The sequence below is a fragment of the Dipodomys spectabilis genome, unplaced genomic scaffold (genome assembly GCF_019054845.1).
Source record: "Dipodomys spectabilis isolate Male_0828 unplaced genomic scaffold, ASM1905484v1 ptg000004l, whole genome shotgun sequence".
In the NCBI taxonomy this organism is placed as follows: domain Eukaryota; kingdom Metazoa; phylum Chordata; class Mammalia; order Rodentia; family Heteromyidae; genus Dipodomys; species Dipodomys spectabilis.
The window spans coordinates 8,394,189-8,419,774 of NW_024870681.1; the positions used below are offsets into that span (position 1 = coordinate 8,394,189).

Genomic DNA, 25,586 nt, shown 5'->3' on the forward strand with positions numbered 1-25,586 from the left:
GGCTTGAACTCAGGCCCTGGTCACTGTATATGAGCTTCTTTGGATCAAGCCTAGTGCTCTACCACTAGAGACAGAGAGCTACTCAGGCTTTTTTCTGTTTATTTGGTACTGAGGAATCGAACCCGGGGCTTCATGCATGCTTGGCAAGCACTCTACCACTGAGCTACATTCCCAGCCCACGTGAGACTCTTATCTCCAATTTAACTACCAGAAAACTGGAAGTGGTGCTGTGGCTCCAAGTGGCAGAGCACTAGCCTTGAGAAAAAACCTCAGGGATAGTGCTCAGGCTCAGAGTTCAAGCCCCATGACCGACAAAAAAAAAAAAAAAAAAAATCATACAGTATGTGTCCTTTTCTGTCTTGCTTATTATTTCAAGTTGTATAATGCTCTCAGGCTTCATCCATGTTGTGGCATATATCAGCATTAGATTCTCTCTCTCCCTCTCCCTCCCTCCCCCCCCTCTCTCAGTGGTACTAGGATTTCAACTTGCTAGGTAGGTGCTCTTACCACTTCAGCCAAACCACCCCTAACCCTTTTGTCTAGGCTATTTTTCAGACTGGGCATCACACCTTTTGCTCAGGGAAAGTCTAGTCTGCAATCCTACTATTTATAACTCCCTTATAGCTGGTATTATGGGCAATACCACCACGCTTGGATTTGTGTGTATGTGTGCTGGTCCTGGGGCTTCAGCTCAGGAACTGTCCCTGAGCATTTTTTGCTTAAGGCTAGTAGCAGTCTACCACTTGAGCCACACCTCCACTTCAGGATTTTTGGTGGTTAATTGGAGATAAAAGTCCTAGGGACTTTCCTGGCTGGGCTGGCTTTGAACTGTGATCCTAAGATCTCAGTCTCCTGAGTTGCTAGGATTATAGGTGTGAGCCACTGGCATCACATTTGTTTTTCATTTTTAAAATTGTTATTATAAAGTTGATATGCAGAGGGGTTATTGTTACATAAGTCAGATAAAGAGTAAATTTCTTTTTGGACAATGTTACCCTTTCTCTCACCACACTTTTTATGGTGCCAGCTTTGGGGCTGGTCCTCTTGTCTGGCGTTTTCACTCAATGCTAGTACTCTACCACTTTAAGCCACAATTCCACTTCCGGTTTATCGGTAGCTAATTAGGTAAGAGTCTCACAGATTTTCCTGCTAGGGTTGGCTCTGAATAGTAATCCTTAGATCTCAGCCTCCCAAGTAGCTAGGATTACAAGCATGAGCCACCAAATGCCCCGTTTCTCATTTCCCAATATTTGTTGGTTAATTGGAGATAATAGTCTGGAGGATTTTTCTTCCTGGGCAGGCTTTGAAGCACCAACCTTAGATCTTAACCTCCTGAGCAGCCAGTTTTTTTTAATTGTGAAAATACCATACAGAAGGGTTACAATTACATGGGCAAGATAATGAGTACATTTCTTATCAAGCATTGTTGCCTCTGTTGTCTCTTCCTTTGTTTCCCCTTCCCATTCTCCCCCCCCCCCCCCCCAAATGTGGTCTTGACAACTTTGTTTACTGAGTAACTGGGATTACATGTGTGAGTTATGCCACCACACACAGCTCTCATTTCTTTTAATGGCTGAATGCTATTTGATATATATTACATTTTGTTGTAGCATATATCAGCACTAGATTCCATTTCTCTCTCTCTCTCTTTTCAGTGGTACCAGGGTTTCAACTTGATAGGTAGGTGCTCTTACCACTTCAGCTAAACCCTTAGCCCTTGTTCTTTTGTCAGTTGTGGGGCTTGAACTCTGGGCCTGGATGCTGTCCCTCAGCTCTTCAACTCAAGACGAGTGCTCTACTACTTGAGCCACAGAGCCACTTCTGGTTTTCTGGTGGTTAACTGGAGATAAGTCTCAGACTTTCCTTGTCTAGGCTGGCTTTGAACCGTGATCTTAGCCTCAAATCTCAGCCTCCTGCATGGCTAGGATTACAGGTGTGAGACACTGGTGCCTAGCACACTCCTAGCTCTTTTGTCTAGGCTATTTCATTCATCTCTTTATAAGACATTTGGATCATTTTTGCTTTTTGTTGTAACTCATTAGATTCATTAGATGGAAATCAGAGGGCTCCGGTACAGTGGCTCAAACTTGTAATTCTAGCTATATGGGAGGTGGGGATAAATTTGTACGACTATCTCAAACAATGGCTAGATGAAGTGGTACACACACACACACACCCTGGTATTGCAGACACACACACACACACACACACACACACACACACACACACACACACACACACACACACACACACACACCCTGGTATTGCAGACAGACAGACAGACAGACAGACAGACAGACAGACAGACACACACACACACACACACACACACACACACACACACACACACACACACACACACCTGGTATTGCAGCTACACAGGAAGCACAATGGCTGGCACAGTGGCACATACCTGTCATCTCTAGTGACACAGAGAAGCACAAAACAGAATGACTGCAATCTGGACCTGCCAGGCTATAGTGAGATTTAATCTTGAAAATAATCAATGCTAAACATGGTGGCTAGAGGCATGGCTCAAGTTATAGAGTGCATGCCTAGCAACCTTCATGCCCTGAGCTCAATCCCCAGTACTAAAAAATATTAATCAGTTTTTTTGTTTTTTTTTTTTTTGGGTCCGGTCGTGGGCCTAAACCCTGGGCCTGGGCGCTGTCCATCAGCTCTTCACTTCAAGGCTAGTGCTCCACCACTTGAGCCACAGCACCACTTCCGGCTTTTTTTTTCTGCTTATGTGGTGCTGAGGAATTGAACCCAGAGCCTCCCGCATGCAAGGCAAGCGCTCTACCACTGAGCCACCTTCCCAGCCCCATCAATAGCTATTTGTAAAACATAAACTCATTATTCTTTTAATTCTCTCTTCAACCTAGGTCAGCTTCCATTCCATGTGTTCATCAGTACTATATCACTAGTAGATTTCACAAAGGTCATCAAAGATCGTCATTTTATGAAATGCAGTAGGCAAGTATCAATCTTTTTTTTACTCAATCTGATTTCCAACAACTGATCACTTTTTCCTGGAAATACTTTTTTCACTTAACCTTTGTTGATTGCTCATCCTTAATTTCTTTACATTACTAGATGTTCGTTTTCCTTTCTCTTTTTAACCTTTAATTAAAATTCAACAGGAATGAGGTCTTAGACATGCTCTCTAAATCTCACTCTTAAGTCATACAATTTTTTATCTCAACACTTTACAAACCAACTATTTGCTAGGTACCAGTGGCTCACACCTGTAATCCTAGCTACTCAGGAGGCTGAGATCTGAAGATCTCAGTTCAAAGCCAGCCCAGGCAGGAAAGACAGTGACACTTTTATTTGGGGGGGTATTGGGGGGGGTCTAGTTGTGGAGCCTGAGCTCTGAGCCTGGGTGCTGTCCCTCAGCTCTTCAGCTCAAGGCTAGTGCACTACCACTTGAGCCATAGCACCACTTTTTTTCCTGCTTATGTGGTGCTGAGGAATCAAACCCAGGGCCTCATGTATGCAAGGCAAGCACTCTACCACTGAGCCACCTTCCCAGCCCTGACAGTGAGACTTTTATTTCCAATAAACCACTCAGAAAACTGGAAGTGGTGCTGTGGCTCAAGTGATAGAGCACTAGCCTTGAGCTGAAGAGCTGAGGGACAGAGCCTAGGCCAGAGTTCAAGCCCCCAACCAACAAAAATACAACAACAAGGGCTGGGAAGGTGGCTCAGTGGTAGAGTGCTTGCCTTGCATACATGAGGCCTTGGGTTTGATTCCTCAGCACCAAATAAGCAGAAAAAGCCAGAAGTGGCACTTTGGCTCAAGTGATAGAACACTAGCCTTGAGCTCAAGAGCTGAGAGACAGCACCCAGGCACAGAGTTCAGGCCCCATGACCAACAAACAACAACAACAACAACAACAAAAAAAAAACAAAAAAACTATTTGTTGTGGACACTCATGATTATATCTTCAGGAGAGGATATTCAGGTGAACTTCCGACTTGAATGCAATAAAATATTTGGATTTAGCTAGATTCTTTTCTTGTCAAAATCCTTTTCCAGTTTTCTTCTTTTCACTAAACAGTCCAACATTCACGGACAACAGTTCAGGCTGAAAACCTAGTTTGCCCCCCTCTCCCTTCCTATAATTTACATATAGTTAGTTAACAAATTCTGGAAAAATCCTCACTTAGAAGCCATTTAACTCAATCAGAATACTTTAAAATTAATGTTACTCTACTAAAATGCTCAACTAAATTCCTTATCATTATCTAGTTTTCCTTTAATATTTATTTGCATGCCTCAAGCCCTATCTTTATCAAGACTCATCATAACAAACATAAATTTTGTATTCAGTTATTATAGAAATAGAACTCTCAAAAAAAAAAAAAAAAGAAATAGAACTCTCATTTGTACCATGATGGCAAGAAATTATTTTTAGTTCAACTGAGATATAGGCCATTACAATCACAACAGAATAGCGGTAGAAGGAATGGAAAGAAAACAGAAAATATTTATTATCTATACCTAGATTTACAAAATTATTTCATGTCGAAAGATACATTATGGAAACAATTCAATGGAATCACTGAATGAGACTTTATGGTCTCTCATAATAAGTCACTCCTATTCTGATTTACACAAGACTGAGATGATAAATTTCCATTCATAGTTTCTATTTTTGCAATAACAGAAGACAAGGATATTGCCTGAAGCATTAGCAGGAAGAGTTTAGGCAAAAGATTAGAGAATGAAAGCAGTATTAAACATTAGATCATGTAGATGACAAGAGGAAATTGTAAGGTCTCTCCTCAAAATATCAGATCAAATGGTTAAATCATATGCTCTGAGCGGTTCTGTTCAGAGTAAATTAATTTGACATAGTCTGCCTCCTATATATTACAAATAAATCATATATGTTATTCTTGTAAAGTTTAGAAAGCACTAGTCTAAGATAAGCCCTTGAACTTACCAATCCTGAGCATGATTACTAGCTTCCTGAGGTGGGAGTGGGCTGGCTAATCGAGATACTTGAATCCAAACTGAATCATATAGGTCTTTCTTCCGAGTATTCATAGTACAGGGAACAATCAGTGGCATTCCAAAGAGGCTGGGGCGGTTCTTCTGAGATGACAGGAAATACAGTTCTGTCCTCATCTGTATGTACAAATAAGAGAAGAGAGAACTGGAAAGATAGGTCTCTGCCAATAAGATGTATTAACCATTCATTTTCAAATTAGTTATTAGGGCTAGGAAGGTAGCTCACTGGTAGAGTGCTTGCCTTGCATGCATGAGGCCCTGGGTTTGATTCCTCAGCACCACATAAGTAGAAAAAGCCAGAAGTGGTGCTGTGGCTCAAGTGGTAGAGTGCTAGCCTTCAGCTGAAGAGTCTGAAGGACAGCACCCAAGCCCAGAGTTCAGCCCATGACCAACCAAAAAAAAAAAATCAAGAATTCAAATTAGTTATTATCATACTCTTCTCTTTACATATAGACTTCATCTTCATTAATCTGAAAAGAATTGGTTAAATGGAGCCATGAAAAGGTTGAGGTAATACCAGCTTCAGGGTTATCTGTCAATCCTGAATTTCAGTAATTGAAACATTTGTCAAAGAACATTCTTCTATCCCTCCAAAAAATACATACAATGACAAGAGCAAAACCTTCTCCAAAGGCATTCACATTTATATGGTAGAGAAGATATATATGCCTATAGGCACATGAACACACAATAGACATAAATTCAAAAGAAAGTCATATTCAGATATATTAGCTATCCTGCTGCCTCTTAATACATGAGGAATGCCATTTCATATATTGACTATAACATATGCTATGAAAATGTATTAAAATGAAGATGTTACACAGACAGAAAATAGCTGTATTTCATAAATGGCAGTGGCAGGATAAACAATAAGTTGCCTAAAATATAACTAACCATTTTTCGGTGGACTGCAACAATGTATCCTGTAACAGGGATGTCAGGAAGATATGGCAAATGACCATTCACCATTCCATTTGTAAAACTCTTCTCAGTTCCACATGGCACAACAGTATTTGGCATTCCATTGGGGATGAATATTGGTCGAGACAGGTCCCCGTTGGTAGTTAGGCTGAACATCCCATTTGTAGATGGAGAAGAGGAGAAATCTATAAATTCAAAGATATGTATGGCACTTAAGCTTTGGTACCTTTATTTTCATTCTTTTCTTAAGGTTTGTTTTGTGTCTATGTGTGCGCGTGTGCACATGCACGTGCACCATGCACTGCTCCTATGGTCTGAATTCAGGGAGAGGCACTGTCCTTGAACTTCTTTTGCTCAAGTTTAGCGCTCTACCACTTAAGCCACAGCTCTAACTCTGGTTTTTGAGTTTGTTTTTTTTTTTGGTTTGTGATTAATTAGAGATGAGAGTCTCATGGATTTTCCTGCCCTGGCTGGCTTCAAACCACAATCCTCAGATCTCAGCCTCATGAGTAGCTAGGATTATAGGCATGAGCCACTGGCACCTGGCATTTCTCAAATATTTTAAGGATCTGGACCACTTGTAGTAGTTTCTTTTATATAGAACACAGAGAAATTACAGTTCAAGTAACAATTATAGACTTATTTGGAGGTTTTTTTTTTTTGGTCGGTCATGGGGCTTGAACTCTGGGCCTGGGCGCTGTCCCTCAGCTCTTCAGCTCAAGGCTAGCACTCTAGCTCTTGAGCCACAGTACCACTTCCGGTTTTCTGAGTGGTTTACTGGAGATAAGAGTCTCACTATCTTTCCTGCCCGGGCTGGCTTTGAACATCAATCCTCAGATCTCAACCTCCTGAGTAGCTAGGATTACAGGCATGAGCCACTGGAGCCTGGCTTAAATTTAGATTTTATTTATATTACTCATATTTATTTTTAAATAGCAAAGTAAGAAGCTGATTATAAGAAACTAAGACTTTTGCAAAACTTCATATAAATATCATGTAAGCCGAGCATCCGTGGCTCATGCCTGTAATCTTAGCTACTCAGGAGGCTGAGATCTGAGGAATGTGGTTCAAAGCCAGCCCAGGCAGGAAAGTTCGTGAGACTCTTATCTCCACTAAACCACTAGAAAACTGGAAGTGGAGCTCACCTTGAGCTGAAGAGCTGAGGGATAACGCCCAAGCCCAGAGTTCAAGCCCCACACCCAACAAAAAAACAAAACAAAAAAACCCAAAACATCATGTAGTATACAGAAAATAATTATTTTTCAGTTTTTGCTTTTTGTGCCACTACTGGGGCTTGAACTCAGGGCCTGGGCACTGACCCATAGCTTTTTGCTTAAGGCTGACACTCTACCTCAAGGCCCAACTCTACCTTCAGCTTTTGGCTGGTTAACTGGAGCTAAGAATCTCTAGAATTTGTTTGCCAAGACTGCCTTTGACTGCAATCCTCATATCTCAAATCTCCTGAGAGTTAGGATTATAGGTATGAGCCACTGATGCTTGGCAAATAATTTTATCTTTTATCACTTCTATAATTTGTTTTCTTTCCTATTATTATTATTATTATCATTATTATTATTGTCAGTCAAAGGGCTTGAACACTCAGGGCCTGGGTACTGTCCCTGTGCTCCTTTTGCTTAAGGCTAGCTAGTGTGCTGTTACTTTGAGCCACAGTGCCACTTCCAGTTTTCTGGTGGTCAACTGGAGATAAGAGTCTCATAGGCTTTCAACTGTAATCTTCAGATCTTAGCCTCATGAGAAGCTAGGATTAAAATTATTACTTTTTAAAAAATATTTTTATTAAGCCAGATGCAGGTAGCTCATGACTGTCATTTCAAAGTGCTCAGGCTTTGAGTTCATGTCCCACAAACATTTTTTTTTTTTTTGTCAGTCATGGGACCTGAACTCTGGGCCTGGGCACCATCCCTCAGCTCTTTAGTTGTAGACTAGCACTCTACCACTTGAGCCTCAGCCCCACTTCTGGTTTTTTCTGCTTATGTGGTGCTGAGGAATCAAACCGAGGGCCTCATGCATGCAAGGCAAGTACTCTACCACTGAGCCACCTTTCTAGCCCCCACAAATGTTTTTTAAAAATTATCTTTAAGGGGCTGGGAAGGTGGCTCAGAGTTAGAGTGCTTGCCTCGCATGCATAAGGCCCTGGGTTCGATTCCTCAGCACTACATAAACAGAAAAAGCCGGAAGTAGTGCTGTGGCTCAAGTGGTAGAGCACTAGCCTTGAGCTGAAGAGATGAGGGACAATGCCCAGGCCCAGAGTTCAAGCCCTATGACCAACACGCGCGCATACACACATAAACATACACATACACACACACAGTTATCTTTAAGTACTTGTACAAAGGAGTTGTCACTGAACAAAGCAGGTTATGAATTCAAAGCATCATGATCAATGTCTAAATTCTTTATTCCTCTAAGAATGCAAAATGCTGTCTGCTAGACAGTTAATGCTTTTTAAATTAAAATTTAAATTAAAAGTACATTTCTTTAGTCTTATTAGTCACATTTCAAATGCTTAACAGTTTAAATGACTGATGGATACTGTATTGGAGGGCAAAGATCATAGACATATTTCTTTTACTGCAAAGTTCTATTGAACAGCGATATTCTAAATAGAAAGCAACATCAAGTCATCATTAGTACTATCTAGTACATGCTATTTGAGAGGAGCTTCCTTCTCTATGAACCCCTTTATAATTGGAGGATTAGCATAATTATAAGCAGTAAAAAAGAACAAACAAAACCTCGTATTAGTGGCTCATGCCTATAATTCTAGCTATTCAGGAAGCTGAAATCTAGGAACTGAAGTTTCAAGACAGCTGGGGCAAAAAAAGTGTGAAATTCTTATTGCCAATTAACCAGCGCAAAAAGCTGGAAGTGAAGGTATGGATAAAGCGGTAGAGAGTCTTTAGCCAAAAAGCTAAAGGATATCATTCAGACCCTGGGTTCAAGACCCAGTAACTGGCTGGCTAACTGGCACACACACACACAGACACACAGACACAGACACACACAGACACACACACACACACACTCTTCTAGCTACTTGGAAGAATGAGATCTGAGGACAGTGGTCTGAAGCCAGCCTAGGCAGGAAAGATTGAAAGACTCTTATCTCCAATTAACTACCAAAGAAAGTGAAGTGGAGCTGTGGCTAAAATGGCAGAATGCTACTTATGAGTTTTAAAAGTGCAAGGACAGGGTCCAGGCCCTAAGTTCAAGTCTCTGGACCAGAAAAAAAAAATTGGGGACAAAGTCTACTTGAGAGGCAAAGAATCAAAGATTAGGAAGATCAGGGTTTGAGGCCAGCCCAGGCAGAAAAGTTCAGGATACTCCTTTTCAAATGAGGGCCAGGTCCAATGGAGCATCCTATCATTCCAGCTATGAAGAGAAGCCTAAAATAGGTGGATCATGACTGAGGCCCGGACACAATCAGAGAAAGTGAGACTCCATCTGAAAAATAATTGGCACACAGGTTGGGAATGTGGCTTACTGGAGAGAGCTTGTCTAGCATGCATGAAGCCCTGGGTTTGATGCTTCAGTACCACATAAACAGAAAAAGCTGGATGTGTCACTCTGGCTCAAGTGGTAGAGTGCTAGCCTTGAGCAAAAAGAAGCTCAAGGACAGTGCTCAGGTCCTGAGTTCAAGTCCCAGGACTGGCAAAAAAATTAACACAACAAAGGACCAGAGGTGTGTCTCAGCAGTAGAGTATTACCCTAGGAAGAACAAGATAGAGTCCAAGTTCAAACCTCAGTGCAACAAAAAAAGAAAAAGGAATGAGCAAAGCAAATAAATGGCAAAAAAGACTTACAAGGTACCTGTATCATATGCAATAATTGCATAACACTCTTATTCATCTATTTTTGTTTATGTTCCCTGGTAGCATGTTGCTCTCATACTATATGGTGCCATGTTAGTATCAGAAAGGAGTTAAAAGAGATCTGAATGCTATTGGAATTTGAGCTAATATCTATATACTTAGCTTATACACTTAGGTTTTCTGAATTTCAGGCTTTTCATCTATCAAAAAAAAGGAGAATGTAAGCCAAGTAATTAGTAGAATTCTCTCAGAAATCCCTTTGAATAGCATTAAAGGTTTGTCTGGGCTCAAAGATTCTTTTGCTCTAATATCTTCAGCACAATAAATAGAAAAAAAATGATAAATGTTAGATCAATATTTAAAGCTGAGATAATGAGAAAGAGCATTCATTCTAGCTTACCTGTTTGTACTGGACTAGATTCTGAAACTGGAGATGGAGGAAGGGGGATTTCAAATGCACACAAAAATCCACTCACTGAGAGGCGAACTTTTTGGTTGTCCTGAGGCAAATTCTAGAAATAAAAGAAAGATGAAAAAGGAGTGAAGTATTAACTCTCTGAATTTTTTTTTTTTTTTTTGGTCTGTCATGGAGCCTGAACTTTTGGTCTGGGCACTGTCCCTCAGCTCTTCAGCTCAAGGCTAGTGCTCTACCACTTGAGTCACAGTGCCACTTCTGGCTTTTTCTGTTTATGTGATGCTGAGGAATCGAACCCAGGGCCTCGTGCATGCAACATGCAAGGCAAGCAGTCTACCATGAAGCCACCTTCCCAGCCCTCTCTCATGTTTTTTTTTTTTTTTTTGCCAGTCATGGAGCCTGAACTCTGGGCCTGGGTGCTGCCCTTGAGCTCTTCAGCTCAAGGCTAGTGCCCTACCACTTGAGCCACAGCACCACTTCTGGCTTTTTTTTTTTTTTTGCTTATGTGGTGCTGAGGAATCGAACCCAGGGCCTCACGCATGCAAGGCAAGCGATCTACCACTTAGCCACCTTCCCAGCCCTCTCATGTATTTTAAGAGAATAACAGGAATTTTGATCATAAATAGGGATGGTTGAATAATTTTTCTTATCTAAATAAAAGATAAATAATGGGTAAATACACCCTACTGTAAAGAAAACAATTATATGCTGGGTACCTGTGGCTCATGCCTATAATCCTAATTTCTCAGGAGGCTGAGATTTGAGGATCACAGTTCAAAACCAGCCTGGGCAAGAAAGTTCATAAGATTCTTATCTCTAATTAACCACCAGAAAACCAGAAGTGGTTCCATGGCTCAAAGTGGTAGAGTGATAGCTTTGAGCACAAACAGGCTCAGAGACAGTGCCCAGGCCCTGAGTTCAAGCCTAGAATTGGCAAAAAAAAAAAGAAAAAAAGAAAAAAAAGAAAAAGTTGTTGTATTGTTTGGGGAATAATGACAAGGGAAAAAAGTCTACACATGTTCAGTGTAGATGAAATATTTTATTTTTTGAGTATTTCCATTTGTGTTAACTCTGATGATGCAGAACTCTCCCAGATGCATGTCTACTTGTATATTCATATGTACATATTCATAAAAACAGAATAATCTAGACAAATTCCAACTATAATTGTTGGGGAAAACAAGAGATACATTAATCCATATGAGCAGTCTTACCAATTTACCTTCTTTAAAAGTACCTTTTTTAAAAACAGAATTTTCAGATAAAAATAAAGAAAAAAATACCACTATCATTTGGGCACTGGTGGCTCACACCTGTAATCCTAGCTACTCAAGAATCTGAGATATGAGGATGGAGGTATAAAGCCAGCCCATGCAAGAAAGTCCATGAGACAATCGCCAAAAATCCAAAACAACAAAAAGCAGATATAGAGCTGTGGCTCAAGTGGTAGAGTATTAGCCTTAAGCAAAAAAGCTTGAGGATAGCATTGAGGCCCATAATTCAAGCCTCTAGTATAGGCCCAAATAAACATGGCTTGAATGATAAGAGACTACAACCACATGCAAAGCTAAAATACCACCAAAACCCATTATCGTCAAAAATAAAAAGCCCATTGTCATTACAATTTCTTTATTTTGGTAGATAATCCTTTTAAGTTTCTGGGTTTGTAAATGATATATATTTTTTTGTTTTTGTTATCGTTTAATGTTTAACCCTTGGTATTTTGCCTAACAACTGATGATAAAACGAGAAAAGTGTGATCTTTGGAGAATAGAATCCAAGATTTCTAAGAAAGAACAGCTAACAATACCTTTATGTTAGAACCATGTACTTCTGCAAGAAGGATCTGTTCTGATTTAAGCCCACAGAGATCACTCAGTTGTTTTTTCAAACCTGTATACTTTTCATCCATATTTAGTCTTAGTCCATAGCGTATGGGGGTGGTACCATCTAATTTAATTACTAATAAAAAGAAAAGATCTTTTATTAGTAAAATACATGTTACAGTGAAAGTCTTTTAGACAGTAATATCTAACTTGCAAACAGCAAACATTTCAGAATAAAGTTGTACTTTCTATGTAAATATTAAAACACAACTTAGGAATAATATTGAATACTTATTTGGTAATAGAAGTATATGTTGCAATGATTTAGAAGAACTTCTGGCATGTCTGGAACTAACCAATCATCAATGAGCACAAAATAGGCCCATGTTCCCAATTTTTCAACTCTTTTTTTTTTTAATTGTGAAAATACTGTACAGAGGGGTTACAATTACAAAGGCAAGATAATGAGTACATTTCTTATCAAGCATTGTAGCCTTCTCCTTTGTTTCCCCTTCCCATCCTTTCCCATCCTCCCCCCACACTCACCAAAGTTGTAAAGTTTGTTTTCGACATAACATCCAATTTTTCAAATCTTAAATCATGCCTGAATATAATTCCTACATTTTAACAGGCTGACTGCTGATTTTCATGTAAAAAACTATAATTAAAATTATGGCTGCTTGGAAAAGATAAAGAGAAAATAAGAGTAAGTTCTCAAAATTTTAAGACCCACCTGTTATTTCTAAGTGCATATAACTGTCCATTGGTAGTGGCAAAGACAAAAAATTGAAAGGGTCAAATCGGACACTTATATGTCCACATGTCTTGCACCTGACTTGGGATCTTAGCTGCCCATGGAACAAATCCACAACAATTGATCTATTTCTCCTCAGATGGTTGTCCCAGGCCTACCAAGATAAATAGATCCAAAAATTTTATTTCAAAAATTCAAAGGATAAACCACTTATATTCAAACACCAAAACATTATCATGAAATATATTTAAATTTCAATAATATAATCCTTAATCTTCATTTAAAATATAAACATTTGTGTCTATAAAGTTTTGTGGGTATGTGTGTATGTGGGTCCTAGGGCTTAAACTGAGGTCTTGGGAGCTGTCCCTGAGCTTTTGTGCTTAAGGCTAGTGCTCTACCACTTCAGCCACAACTCCACTTCCAGCATTTTGGTGGTTTGTATTTTTTTATTATTTTTATTATTTTTGTCAGCCATGGGGCTTGAACTCTGGGCCTGGGCACTGTCCCTCAGCTCTTCAGCTCAAGGCTAGCGCTCTACCACTTAAGACACAGCATCACTTCCAGTTTTCTGATGGTTTATTGGAGAGTCTCACGGACTTTCCTGCCTGGGCTGGCTTTGAACTGTGATCCTCAGATCTCAGCCTCCTGAGTAGCTAGGATTACAGGAATGAACCACTGGCACCCAATTCTTGTGCCTACAAATGTCTCTGTCTCTGTCTCTCTCAGGGCTTAATGTATGCTAGGCAGGTATTCTACCACTTATGCTACTCTGCCAGCCCAATAGATGCAATTCAAAGTGTATTGTTACTAAAAGAGTAGAAAAAAACAGTTATTGAATAGAATGTGTTTCTGAGTAGTCTACAAAGTATTAGGCCCAGGATCTGGAAGTGCAGCTCAGCAATAAGAGTGCTTTCCTAGTACATATGAAGTCCTGGGTTCCATCCCAACAGCACTGAGAACAAATAGATGATAAATACAAATGGAAATTCCTAATTTTTAATTTGTTCTTACTATGATAACAATGATGAGTATTAAAGATCTTTGTCCATTTAAAAGCAGATATCATGCACCTATTGATTACTGTATACCTTACTTTAGCATTTGGGGGAGCCTATTAAATTCTCCTAGAAAATTATTCCTATATACTATCCCATAGTTTTATCATGTGGAATAGCAACATTTTTCTATTTTCTTTAAGGTACTTTTGTTCTGTTATGACTATGTAAGAATTAGACAGCCAGGCACCAGTGGCTCATGCCTATAATCCTAGCTACTCAGGAGGCTGAGATCTGAGAATCTTGGTTCAAAGCCAGCCCGGACAGGAAAGTCCATGAAACTCCTTATCTCCAATAAACCACCAGAAAACTGGAAGTGGCACTGTAGCTCAAGTGGTAGAGCACTAGCCTTGAGCTGAGGAGCTGAGGGCCAGCGCTCAGGCCCAGAGTTCAAGGCCCATGACTGACAAAAAAAAAAGAAAAGAAAAGAAAAAAAAAAAGAATTAGACATAGAAATGTGAATTCTTTTGCTTTCATAGTAAAATTCTAATCATAGAATGGCTTAGTTTGACATACGTTTTATCACATATATTTGTAGGCAGAATACTTTATTTGTTGCTTGCACCAGAAATTCAAAACTGACAAACCTCTGCAGCTACTTCCCAGTCTGGTCGGCCATCACTGTCCTTAAGTTCCACATATGGCTTCTCATGTACTCGGTTGAGATCTTCATGAAGACCATCCAAGAGAAAAGCCAGGAGTTCCTGGGAGTCTTGTTGCTGGAATCCATTAAACCTGGGAGCATATTTTGCTATGGTCCACTATAAATATGAGGAGTAACAGTTATTATTTCCTACCTCAGAAAATTTAGAATAAGCATACTCCATAATTCTATCAGAGACATACATTTTGTATAATCATTTAATCTTTACATTCTTAATCTCAAATGACCTAAAACAAAGTAATTTTGGCTAGAATAACATGCAGTTTACTAGCATGTAAACAAATTGAGTTTTTTTTCTTTTTGTTGTTGTTGTTGTTTGACAGTCCTGGGATTAAACTCAGGGCCTGGGCACTGTATATGAGCTTCTTTTGCTCAAGGCTAGCACTCTCACTTGAGCCACAGCACGACTTCCAGCCTTTTCTGTTTATGTGGTACTGAAGAATCGAACCCAGGGCTTCATGCATGCTAGGCAAGCACTCTACCACTAAGCCACATTCCCAGCCCTATAATTGATTCTTAAAGCTTTTTTTTTTCTTTTCTTATTAAAAAGGTGTTTCTTGGGCTGGGAATGTGGCTTAGTGGTAGAGTGCTTGCCTAACATGCATGAAGCCCTGCATTTGGGGCTAGGAATGTGGCTTAAGAGAGTCCATGAGACTCTTATTTCCAATTAAACACCAGAAAAACAGAAGTGGAGCTGTGGCTCTAGCCTTGAGCTGAAGAGCTCAGAGACAGCACCCAGGCCAGAGTTCAAGCCCCATGACCACCACCACCAACAACAAAAGAAGTATCTCATATTTATCTAAAATAAATAAGAATACTGGGCATCTGGTTTGTACATAATGAAAGATCCTAACACATTGATTAAACTAAAAGCTACACAAAGAAAACATGTAGTAAAAAATGGATACTTAAACAACTGTTTAAGGAATACCTTTATTTTAACCTGCTTACCCGAAGCTTTAATGGGGCAACGTTCTTCTGAGTTCCACTCCAAAGTTCCTGTACTAAATCACCATAGCATTTGGCCATGTGACCCTTCATACCAATGGGATTTGTCCTAGAAGTTCAAAAGGAAAATTTGTTGCCAAAGAATCTCATAAATGACAATCATGTGGACACAGAAATGCATAGAGTATCACATTTAAAAATAACTACTTTTTTTTTAAACAAGAGAAATATACCTAGTCCTTATTTCATACTAATCAGAGTAATAAAATTTTTCTCTCCTAGGATAAAGAAAGAGTAAATCAAGGTGATACTGGGCTCAGATAAAAATCATAAATCAATTTACCAGTGGCTCCAAAAAGCTTACCTGTTCAGTTCATAAAGATGTCTCCCTGAGATAAAGTACTGTGTCAGTGGCCGTGTGTTACTAACACACTGGATGCTTGAATTCATGAAGCATGTGTTTCCCAGATTACTCAGACCTGTGGCTCCCTTTTCTGTGGGAACTGAAAAAGAATTAATAATATGAGAACCAAAGCCTAGATGTAGCAATATGCTGTAGAACCAAGTTACTTGTACACACACACACACACACACACACACACACACACACACACACTCATGTACACACACAATTTTTTTGAAAGAGGGTCTGAATATTTAGCCCAAGATGACTTCGGAAAAACTATTCTGGATTATAAATGAGATGGGCCAGGTGCTAGTAGCTCATGCCTAGAATCCTAACTATTCAGGAGACAGATCTGAGGATGGTGGTTCAAAGCCAGTCTGGGCAGCAAAGTCCCTGAGACTCATATCAAGAATGGCACTATGGCTCAAAGTGGTAGAGTGTTAGCTTGAGCAAAAAAGCTCAGGGACAGCTCCAGGCCCTGAGTTCAAGCCCCACAATCACCACCTATCACTAACAAAAATAAGTGAGAAAGGATCATCATGACTACCAAAGATAGTCTTTGAAAAAAATGTCTCTACTTTAGCACCATTTAGCTGACAGGTATGATGATGCAAATCTGTAATCCCAGCACCGAGGCTGAGGCAGAAGGAACTCAAGTCCAAGGCTAGTCTGGGCTACATAATAATATTTTATTTCAACAACAACAACAAACTAGCTGGGCAGTAGTGGCTCATGCCTATAATCTTAGCTACTTAGATGGCTGAGATCTCCACAGTACAAAGACAGCCTAGGCAGGAAAGTCTGTGAGACTCTTATTTCCAATTAACTAGCAAAAAGCCATTAGTATAGCTGTGGTACAAGTAACAGGGCACTAACCTTGAGCACAAAACACAGGGACAGTATCTAGACCTTGAGTTAAAGCACAGGATACACACAAAAATGAATAAAACAAATACAACCAAGTGTATGCAGGTAGCTCTCACATGTAATCCTAGCTACTCAGGAAGCTAAGACCTGAGGATCCGGGTTCAAAGCCAGCCCGAGAAGGAAAGTCCATGAAACTTATCTCCATTTACTACTAAAAAAACTGAAACTGGACCTGTGATTCAAGCAGTAGAGCACTAGCCTTGGTCTAAAAAATTCAGGGTCAGGAGCTGGGAGGGTGGCTCAGTGGTAGAGTGCTTGCCTTGTATGTATAAGGCCCTGGGTTTGATTCCTCAGTACCACATAAAGCAGAAAAAGCTGGAAGTAGCACTGTGGCTCAAGTGGTAGGATGCTTGCCTTGAGCTGAAGAGCTTAGGGACAGCACCCAGGCCCAGAGTTGAGGCCTCACGACCCACAAAAAAAAAAAATAAATAAATAAATAAAAAATTCAGGGTCAGCACCCAGGCCTTGAGTTCAAACTCTAAGACTGGCACGCGCGCGCACACACACACACACACACACACACACACACACACACACACACACACACACACACACACACACACACACACACACACACACACACACACACACACACACACACACACACACACACACACACACACACACACACACACACACACACACCAGAATAGGCTAGAAACTCACTTACCTTTGTGTCTATCTATTTTACTACTGTTAGCTATAAAGGACATCTCTTCAGGCCAACTCATGTCTTTGTTTCGAACTGGAAAGACAGATAAGAAGGCGTTCATTTCTCTTCCATACAATTCACACCTACTCAATTGCTTCTTTTTCTTTTTGGTACATATTACAAAATTGTTATTATAAAGGTAATGTACAGAGCATTACAGTTACATAAGTCAGGTAATGAGTTTATTTCTTTTTGGACAATGTCACCCCTTCCCTTGCTCTCTCCCAGTTTTTCCCTCCTGCCCCCACCTACAAGTTGTAGAGTTTGTTTTCTACAGGGTTTAGTGAGTACCATAGCTGCATTTGTTCACTGTTTGTCCCTCCATTTCTTTTTGGGTTTTTTTTTTTGGGTCCAGTCGTGGGGCCTGAACTCTGGGCCTGGGCGCTGTCCCTCAGCTCTTCAGCTCAAGGCTAGCGCTCTACCACTTGAGCCACAGCACCACTTCCGGCTTTTTTCTTTTTGCTTATGTGGTGCTGAGGAATCGAACCCAGGGCCTCAGGCATGCAAGGCAAGCGCTCTACCACTGAGCCACCTTCCCAGCCCTGTCCCTCCATTTCTGTGTTCCCCATTACCCTCCTAAAGACAGATAAATGAATAAGATAAAAAGAAAAACAACAAAAAAGCTCTTTTTTTTTCAAGTTCATTTCACTATTTTTTTTTGTTTTGGTAGTCGTGGGGCTTGAACTCTGGGCTTGGGCGCTGTCCCTGAGCTCTTCAGCTCTAAGCAAGTGCTCTACTGCTTGAGCTAAAGCACTACTTCCAGTTTTCTAGTGGTTTACTGAAGATAAGAGTCTCATGGACTTTCATGCCCCGGCTGGCTTTGAATGGTGATACTCAGATCTCAGCCACCTGAAGAGCTAGAATTAAAGGAGTGAGCCACTGGCGCCTGGCTGATAATTTTTTTTATATGATCAGATGCACATAGGCATTGTGTCTTTGTGTTTCTCCCCTAAGAATATCTTCTTCTGGTCTCACTGTGTGTGAATATCTAGAGTCTTGTATAATTTATCATGTCCCAGTGTATTTTAGATCTAGCTTCCACATATCTGAGAAAATAATGTGCCATTTGTCTCTCTGAGCTTGGTTTTCTTTTCTTCTAAGAATTATTTTAAATTAGAAACTTAAAAAGAAAAATCAAGTAAATTTCAGTAATTGGCTCTGAGACCATTCCTACTCCTTTCTTTTTGGTCATGGGGTTTGAACTCAGGTCTGGGAGCCTGTCCCTGAGCAATTTTTTTGCTCAAGGCTAGTGCTCAAAACACTTAGATCAATAGCACCACTTCCAATTTTCTGGTGATTAGCTAGAGATACCAGTCTGAGGGACTTTCCTGCCCCTGCTGGCTTTGAACTGCAATCCTCAGATTTCAAGCCTCCTGAGTAGCTAGGATTACAGATGTGAACGCAGTGTTCTGCTCATTCCTACTATCTCTATCGGGGACTTTGAAGCCACTTGATAGAATTCAGTACTTCCAATAAAATTATACTCAACTATCTAAGAAATAAAGTTCAGACACAATGAACTGTTTACAACATTAAAAATATGACAGTTGATAGAGTAATTAAGGCGATTAGCAGTGTTCTCATGAGTCTTCATGGGAAAAGACAAGTTTTCAATGACTTGTATATGCCAGTGTAAACTTACGTGTGAATATATAAGAATCCCTGTCAGTAAGGAGCTAATGTTGATGACTAATGAAAACCTAGGGTTTTAACTGAGAAAGTTGGCATTCTCATTTAAACTAGAGTTACCTTGAAAAGTTTAAGAATCTCTGTAAAACTGTAACTAAACTTACTTGCTTCTATCCACTCTTGCCATTACTGTCAATCTATGACTATACATAGTTACTTTTCTTTTAAACTAAGAAAAACAGTATGGTAGAATTACAGAACAATTCAATGGATAGGCTCCATCATAAAAAAACTTAATTAGAGCTTGGCACTGGTGGCTCATACCTGTAATCCTAGCTACTCAGGACGCTGAGATCAAAGGATCATGGTTCAAAAAGCCAACCCAGGCAGGAAAGTCTGTGAAATTCTTATTTTCACAAGAAAAGGAAAAGTGGAGCTATGGCTCATAGAAGAGTGCTAGCCTTGAGCAGAAAAGCTCAGGGACAGTGCCCAGGCTGATTTCAAGCCCCATGACCAGGAAAAAAAAGAACGTAAGTAATAGTTGCCTTAGGGAAAACTGTAAGATGAAATATTAGTAATTCTTTAAAAATCTCCTAAAATTTTAATATATAGGCATATTTTCATTTTGTACCTTCAATTACCAGGTGCTGTTCATCCTGGATTTTCAAATATTCTAATCTATGATCTTCATCATCCAGAAGTGTAAGGTAATTCTGTGTAAGGAGGAATGCTCTGGTTAGTTTGGTTAGAACACATTTAAACACATCTAGAAATAAAATTAAGACCAGGTGCTGCTGTCTCACACCTGTAAACTTTTTTTTATTTTTTATTTTTTTCCCCCTTCCCATCCCTTCCCATATCCTCCCCTCCAACCCCCCCCCCACCCCGTGTGCCTCACCTCCCCAACTTGTAATCTTAGATATTCAGAATGCTGTGATCTGAGGATCAAGGTTCAAAGTCAACCCTAATCTCCAATTAGCCACAAAAGGCTGGAAGTAGAACTGTGGCTCAAGTGGTAAAGTGCTTGAGCAAACAAGCACAGGTACAGAGCTCAGTTCCCAAGTTCAAGCCCCAGTACCAGGACAAAAAAAGACAGAGTATTTTTTAATTATATTCACTTATAGTTACATAATTGATATCAAAGATATTTGGTATACCATAGTTTTTCAGGAATATATATAATTTAGGTGGAACAATGAGGGAAACGTATTGTCTTTTTACAACCATTGTCTATGTCTCAAACAAAAATATTTATAATCTGAGGGGGGCTGGGAGGAAAACCAAGTTATGGACCATCACATATCAAACCAAAGTTATTGAGACTTAGACTTACTAAAATGTTTGCAGGAAAGAAATTTTCTTTAGAATCTATTATGAAATTCAGTAAATGTACCAAATGGCCGTTGGCCACTTATTACAAACTCATAATATAAAATTAAATCTCATGCAGTAGAATTATACATTTTATTTATGCTCATACTATTTAAGGTGCTTTTAAAATTAATTCCTTTAATTTTCACAATAACTCTGAAAAGGACATCACTATTTTCTCATTTCACTAGTTTGAAACTGACAGTGAATTCCCCTTAGTTAACTAAAAAAAATGGCAGAGCTGAAATTTAATTCCTGGCAGTATGGGCCCATGAAATGAGTACTTTGTATTTTATTATTATTTTTGGGGTATGTATGAGTATGTGTGTGCCAGTACAGCTTCTTAGCTTTTTCTGCTCAAGGCTGGAGCTAAATTTACTATTTGAACAACAGCTCTATTTCTGGCCTTTAGTGGTTAATTGGAGATAAAAGTCTCACAGACTTTCCTGCTCTAGATGGCTTCCAGCCATGATCCTCACATCTCAGCATCCTGAGTAGCTAGGATAACAGATGTGAGTTACCAGAGCTTTTATTACTATGTGATACTGGCTCTCGATGGTAACTAGAGGAGGATGTAAGAATGCACTAGTTTCAGAGTATGATTTATGTTAAATGTATTGGGAAAAATGTACACACACTTAACGGTACCTCTGAGAGGAGTAGAAGACAGTGGTCAAAAGGATGGAATGGAAAAATTTCATCATGTACTTTGTATTTAAAAATTTTGTTGTAATATGTGTATAAGTTATTGTTAAACAAATCCAAGACTAATTGTAGTGGCTCTACCCTTGAATCCTCGGTAGTTGGGAGGCAGAGACTGAAGTTCATGGTTCAAGACTAGCTTGGGCAAAAAGTACACGAGACAACATCTGAACCAATGGCTGGGCGCCATGGCTTGCACCTGTTATCTCAGCTACAAAGGAAACACAATGGCTAAGTACAGTGGCATTTGCTTGTTATTCTCAGTGACATGTGGAATTACCAATGAGAGAGAAGGAGAGACAGAGAAAGAGAGAAAGGAAAAGAAAAAAAATCAACATAACATTTAGTTAGAAGAAAGTAGTTGTGCAGGGTGCTGGTGGCTCACACTTGTAATCTTAGCTACTCAGGAGGCTGAGATCTGAGGATCACGGTTCAAAGCCAGCCCAGGTAGGAAAATCTATAAGTCTCTTATCTCTAATAAAACACCAGAAAACTGGAAGTGGCACTGTGGCTCAAGTGGTAGAGCTCTAGCCTTGACCTGAAGAGCTGAGGGCCAGCGCTCAGGCCCAGAGTTCAAGCCCCACAACTGACAAAAAAAAAAAAAAAAAGAGAAGTTATTCTTTTATAATGTAATAGTAATATTTACAAGATGGCAATATTCATAACAATGAACTGATAAGATCTCAGGTGGCAAATACCTACATCCATGCAATAATGTAGTCAAAGATTTATGGATACAGCTTTTGGTGTAAATACTGTAGGCAAAAATTTCATACTCATGAGATATGATTTAACATTTAACTCACCATGACTCTGAAATGCCTCTTACCTCGCTATTATATAGCCACAAGCGCATATCTTCCTCTTTGATGCGAAGCCTTTGAGATAGATACTCATGAATTTCCTTGATGGTCTGCATTCTACTAAAACAGCCTGTATAGGCTAATACTCGCTTTAGAGGTGCATTTGGAGAAGGTACATTTCCTATGGTTATAGGAATCACAATAAGGAAAAAGAAAAATATTAAAAAAATTATCACCCAGTAACAGGGACCATACTATTTTAGGAAGTAAAGATGAGAAATGAGAATTACAGGTTTAATAATTTCATAAATGGAGAGTACTATGAAAGCATTAAAATGAAGACAAGAGATGAAGTGTCTTAAGAGCCTTAGTTTTGAAAAGAAGACCAATAAAAGCATGGAGCCTCAAATAATCAGTACATTTGGATCTCAAGAGGAGTGAAAACATGCTGTCGGGGGCTGGGAAGGTGGCTCAGTGGTAGAGCGCTTGCCTTGCATGCTTGAGGCCCTGGGTTCGATTCCTCAGCACCACATAAGCAAAAAAGGAAAAAAACCGGAAGTGGCGCTGTGACTCCAGTGGTAGAGTGCTAGCCTTGAGCTGAAGAGCTGAGGGACAGTGCCCAGGCCCAGAGTTCAGGCCCCACGACCGGACCCCCCCAAAAAAAAACATGCTGACAAAAAAATTGACATTCACACATGGCTGTCTTCAGTTGGACTGCACTCAATAGCAAGATGAAGTAACATTTAGTAATTCAGAGTAGGGAAGATGACTGGAAATGTAGCTTATTGGTAGAGTCCTTGCCTATCATGAATGGGCCTCAAAGTCCAGAACTACAAAGAAACAAACAAAAACAAATGAAGAGATTAAATAGGACAGAATTAGACAGATAGGTAATTTGAGTTACTTAATCTACATTCTTTTTGTTGTTGTTGCTGGTCAAGGGGCTTGAACTCTGGACCTGGAACCACAGCGCCACTTCTAGGTTATTTTTTCTGGTGGTTAATTGGAGATAAGAGTCTTAGGGAAGCTGGGCACCAGTGGCTCACGCCTGTAATCCTAGCTACTCAGGAGGCTGAGATCTGGGGATCACAGTTCAAAGCCAGCCCAGGGAAGGAAAGTCCCTGAGACTCTTATCTCCAATAAACCACTGGAAAACCGGAAGTGGTGCTGTGGCTGCAGCTCACATGGTAGAGTGCTCACCTTGAGGTGAAGAACACAAGGACAGCGCCCAAGCCCAGAGTTCAAGCCCCACGAGAGTCTCACAGACTTCCCAGCCAGGGCTGGCTTAGAACTTCAATCCTCAGCTCAGCCTGCTGAGTATCTAGGATTACAAGCATGAGCCACCTGGGCCTGGCTTCATCTACATTCTTTTTTTTGTTTTGTTTTTGTTTTGGGGTCCAGTTGTGGGGCCTGAACTCTGGGCCTGGGCGCTGTCCCTCAGCTCTTCAGTTCAAGGCTAGCGCTCTACCACTTGAGCCACAGCGCCACTTCTGGCTTTTTTCTTTTTTTGCTTATGTGGTGCTGGGGAAATCAAACCCAGGGCCTCATGCATGCAAGGCAAACGCTCTACCACTGAGCCACCTTCCCAGCCCTTCATCTACATTCTTTTTTTTTTTTTTTTTTTTTGGCGGTCGTGGGGCTTGAAATTCATCTACATTCTTTTTTTTTTTTTTTGGGGTCCGGTCGTGGGGTCTGAACTCTGGGCCTGGGTGCTGTCCCTCAGCTCTTCAGCTCAAGGCTAGCGCTCTACCACTTGAGCCACAGCGCCACTTCCGGCTTTTTTCTTATGTGGTGCTGAGGAATCGAACCCAGGGCCTTGAGCATGCAAGGCAAGCGCTCTACCACTGAGCCACCTTCCCAGCTCATCTACATTCTTAACTGAATTATTAATCGCATCACTCTGAGACATTAATTGGCCTAATCACCTAGTGGAAGATATACAGAAGAGAAAATTTTACTTAAGATTCAAATTGGCATAAACTATATATGGCCAAAGAGAATTTTAAAATGAAGTCAAGAAGCTTCCATTGTCAAAATAATATTAAAAAGGGTGAAAAAATCATATATACTCTGCCTGCCCAGTAAGATGACAACAGACATGTCCTTAAATTGCTTAAGGACTCAAGGTGGAAACAAAAACGATTGGCAATACAGTGTCCCTGAAAATCTTGGGCATTAGTTTGAGGACCACCATCTCCATGATACCAAAATGCATGAATGGCTCAATACCCTCACACACAATGGCAGAGTACTTGCAAATAATTTATGAATACCTTCCCAGATACTTAATTTTGAGAATATTTATAATATGTAACTATGTAAATGCTATGTAAATAGTTATAATAATATTGTATTGTTTTCTGTTTGCACTGAGTTTAAATACATTTTTTCTAAATTCTGTTAGATCTGAACTTAGCTTGATCTGTAGGGAAGGAATCCCTGGACAAGGGAGGATATACTATACAGAGGGAAAAGAGTGAAGAGTGAAAAAAGAATATACCACGTCAAAGGATATACTTTCAAAAGAGAATGGGGAAAAAAAATCCAACCAGAAATCTTTTTCTTTTTTTCTTCTTTTTTTTTTGTCAGTCCTGAGGCTTAAACTAAGGGCCTGGGTGCTGTCCCTGAGCTTCTGCTCAAAGCTAGAATTCTACCACTTAAGCCAGAGCCACTTCTGGCCCTTTCTGAGTTAGAGATCAGAGTCTCACAGACTTTCCTGCACAGGATGGCTTTGAACCATGTTCCTCAGATCTTAGCCTCCTGAGTAGACAGTATTATAAAGGTGAGCCAACAGCACCTGGCATAAATGCTTTTTAAATGAATAATCCCACCTGTTTTATAAACTTTGATTTTAATATCCCATGTTTACTTTGTTTGTGTGTGCTGGTCTAGGTACCTGAACTCAGGAACTGGGCCCTGTACCTAAGGTTTTTTTCTTAAGGCTAGACACTTGACCAATTTAAGCCACTTTACCACTCTACTTCTGGTTTTTGGTGGTTAATTGGAAGTAAGAGTCTCACAGACGGGGCTGGGAAGGTGGCTCAGTGGTAGAGCGCTTGCCTTGCATGCCTGAGGCCCTGGGTTCGATTCCTCAGCACCACATAAGCAAAAAGAAAAAAGCCGGAAGTGGCGCTGTGGCTCAAGTGGTAGAGCGCTAGCCTTGAGCTGAAGAGCTGAGGGATAGCACCCAGGCCCAGAGTTCAGGCCCTATGACTGAACCAAAAAAAAAAAAAAAAGAAGTTTAAAAAAAAAAAAAAAAGAGTCTCACAGACTTTCCTACCTGGGTTGGCTATGATCCTCAGATTTCAGACTTCTGAGTAGCTAAGATTAAGTTCCAGGATTACTTTTACATTGAATTACATAATGAATTCTGGAAATCATAAATAAAGTATCACAAAAGAAAAGACTAGTATTATATTAAATGTACATTATGTAAAAAAAAAAAAAATGAACCATGGCCGGGCACCCGTGGCTCATGCCTATAATCCTAGCTACTCAGCAGGTTAAGATCTAAGGACTGCAGTTCAAAGCCAGCCTGGGCAGGAAAATCTGTGAGAATTGGGATGAAATGACAAGCAATACTGGAAATCAAAGA

The 25,586-nt window shown here is 40.1% G+C and overlaps 1 protein-coding gene across 4 annotated transcripts in view; it reads right to left on the reverse strand.

Moving 5' to 3' along the window:
• The window catches only part of Usp32 (ubiquitin specific peptidase 32), a 163,231-nt gene that overhangs the window by 25,752 nt on the left and 111,893 nt on the right, over nucleotides 1–25,586 (reverse strand). For all 4 annotated transcript variants that reach the window (XM_042690731.1, XM_042690718.1, XM_042690723.1 and 1 more), the window contains 11 exons: nucleotides 22,018–22,172; nucleotides 19,747–19,828; nucleotides 17,445–17,519; nucleotides 15,806–15,944; nucleotides 15,445–15,550; nucleotides 14,417–14,590; nucleotides 12,751–12,925; nucleotides 12,002–12,153; nucleotides 10,177–10,288; nucleotides 5,917–6,128; nucleotides 4,952–5,136 (listed from right to left, as the gene is read on the reverse strand). In XM_042690731.1, the coding sequence (XP_042546665.1) occupies nucleotides 4,952–5,136; nucleotides 5,917–6,128; nucleotides 10,177–10,288; nucleotides 12,002–12,153; nucleotides 12,751–12,925; nucleotides 14,417–14,590; nucleotides 15,445–15,550; nucleotides 15,806–15,944; nucleotides 17,445–17,519; nucleotides 19,747–19,828; nucleotides 22,018–22,172 (1,567 nt within the window). The remainder of the gene's footprint in view (nucleotides 1–4,951; nucleotides 5,137–5,916; nucleotides 6,129–10,176; nucleotides 10,289–12,001; nucleotides 12,154–12,750; nucleotides 12,926–14,416; nucleotides 14,591–15,444; nucleotides 15,551–15,805; nucleotides 15,945–17,444; nucleotides 17,520–19,746; nucleotides 19,829–22,017; nucleotides 22,173–25,586) is intronic.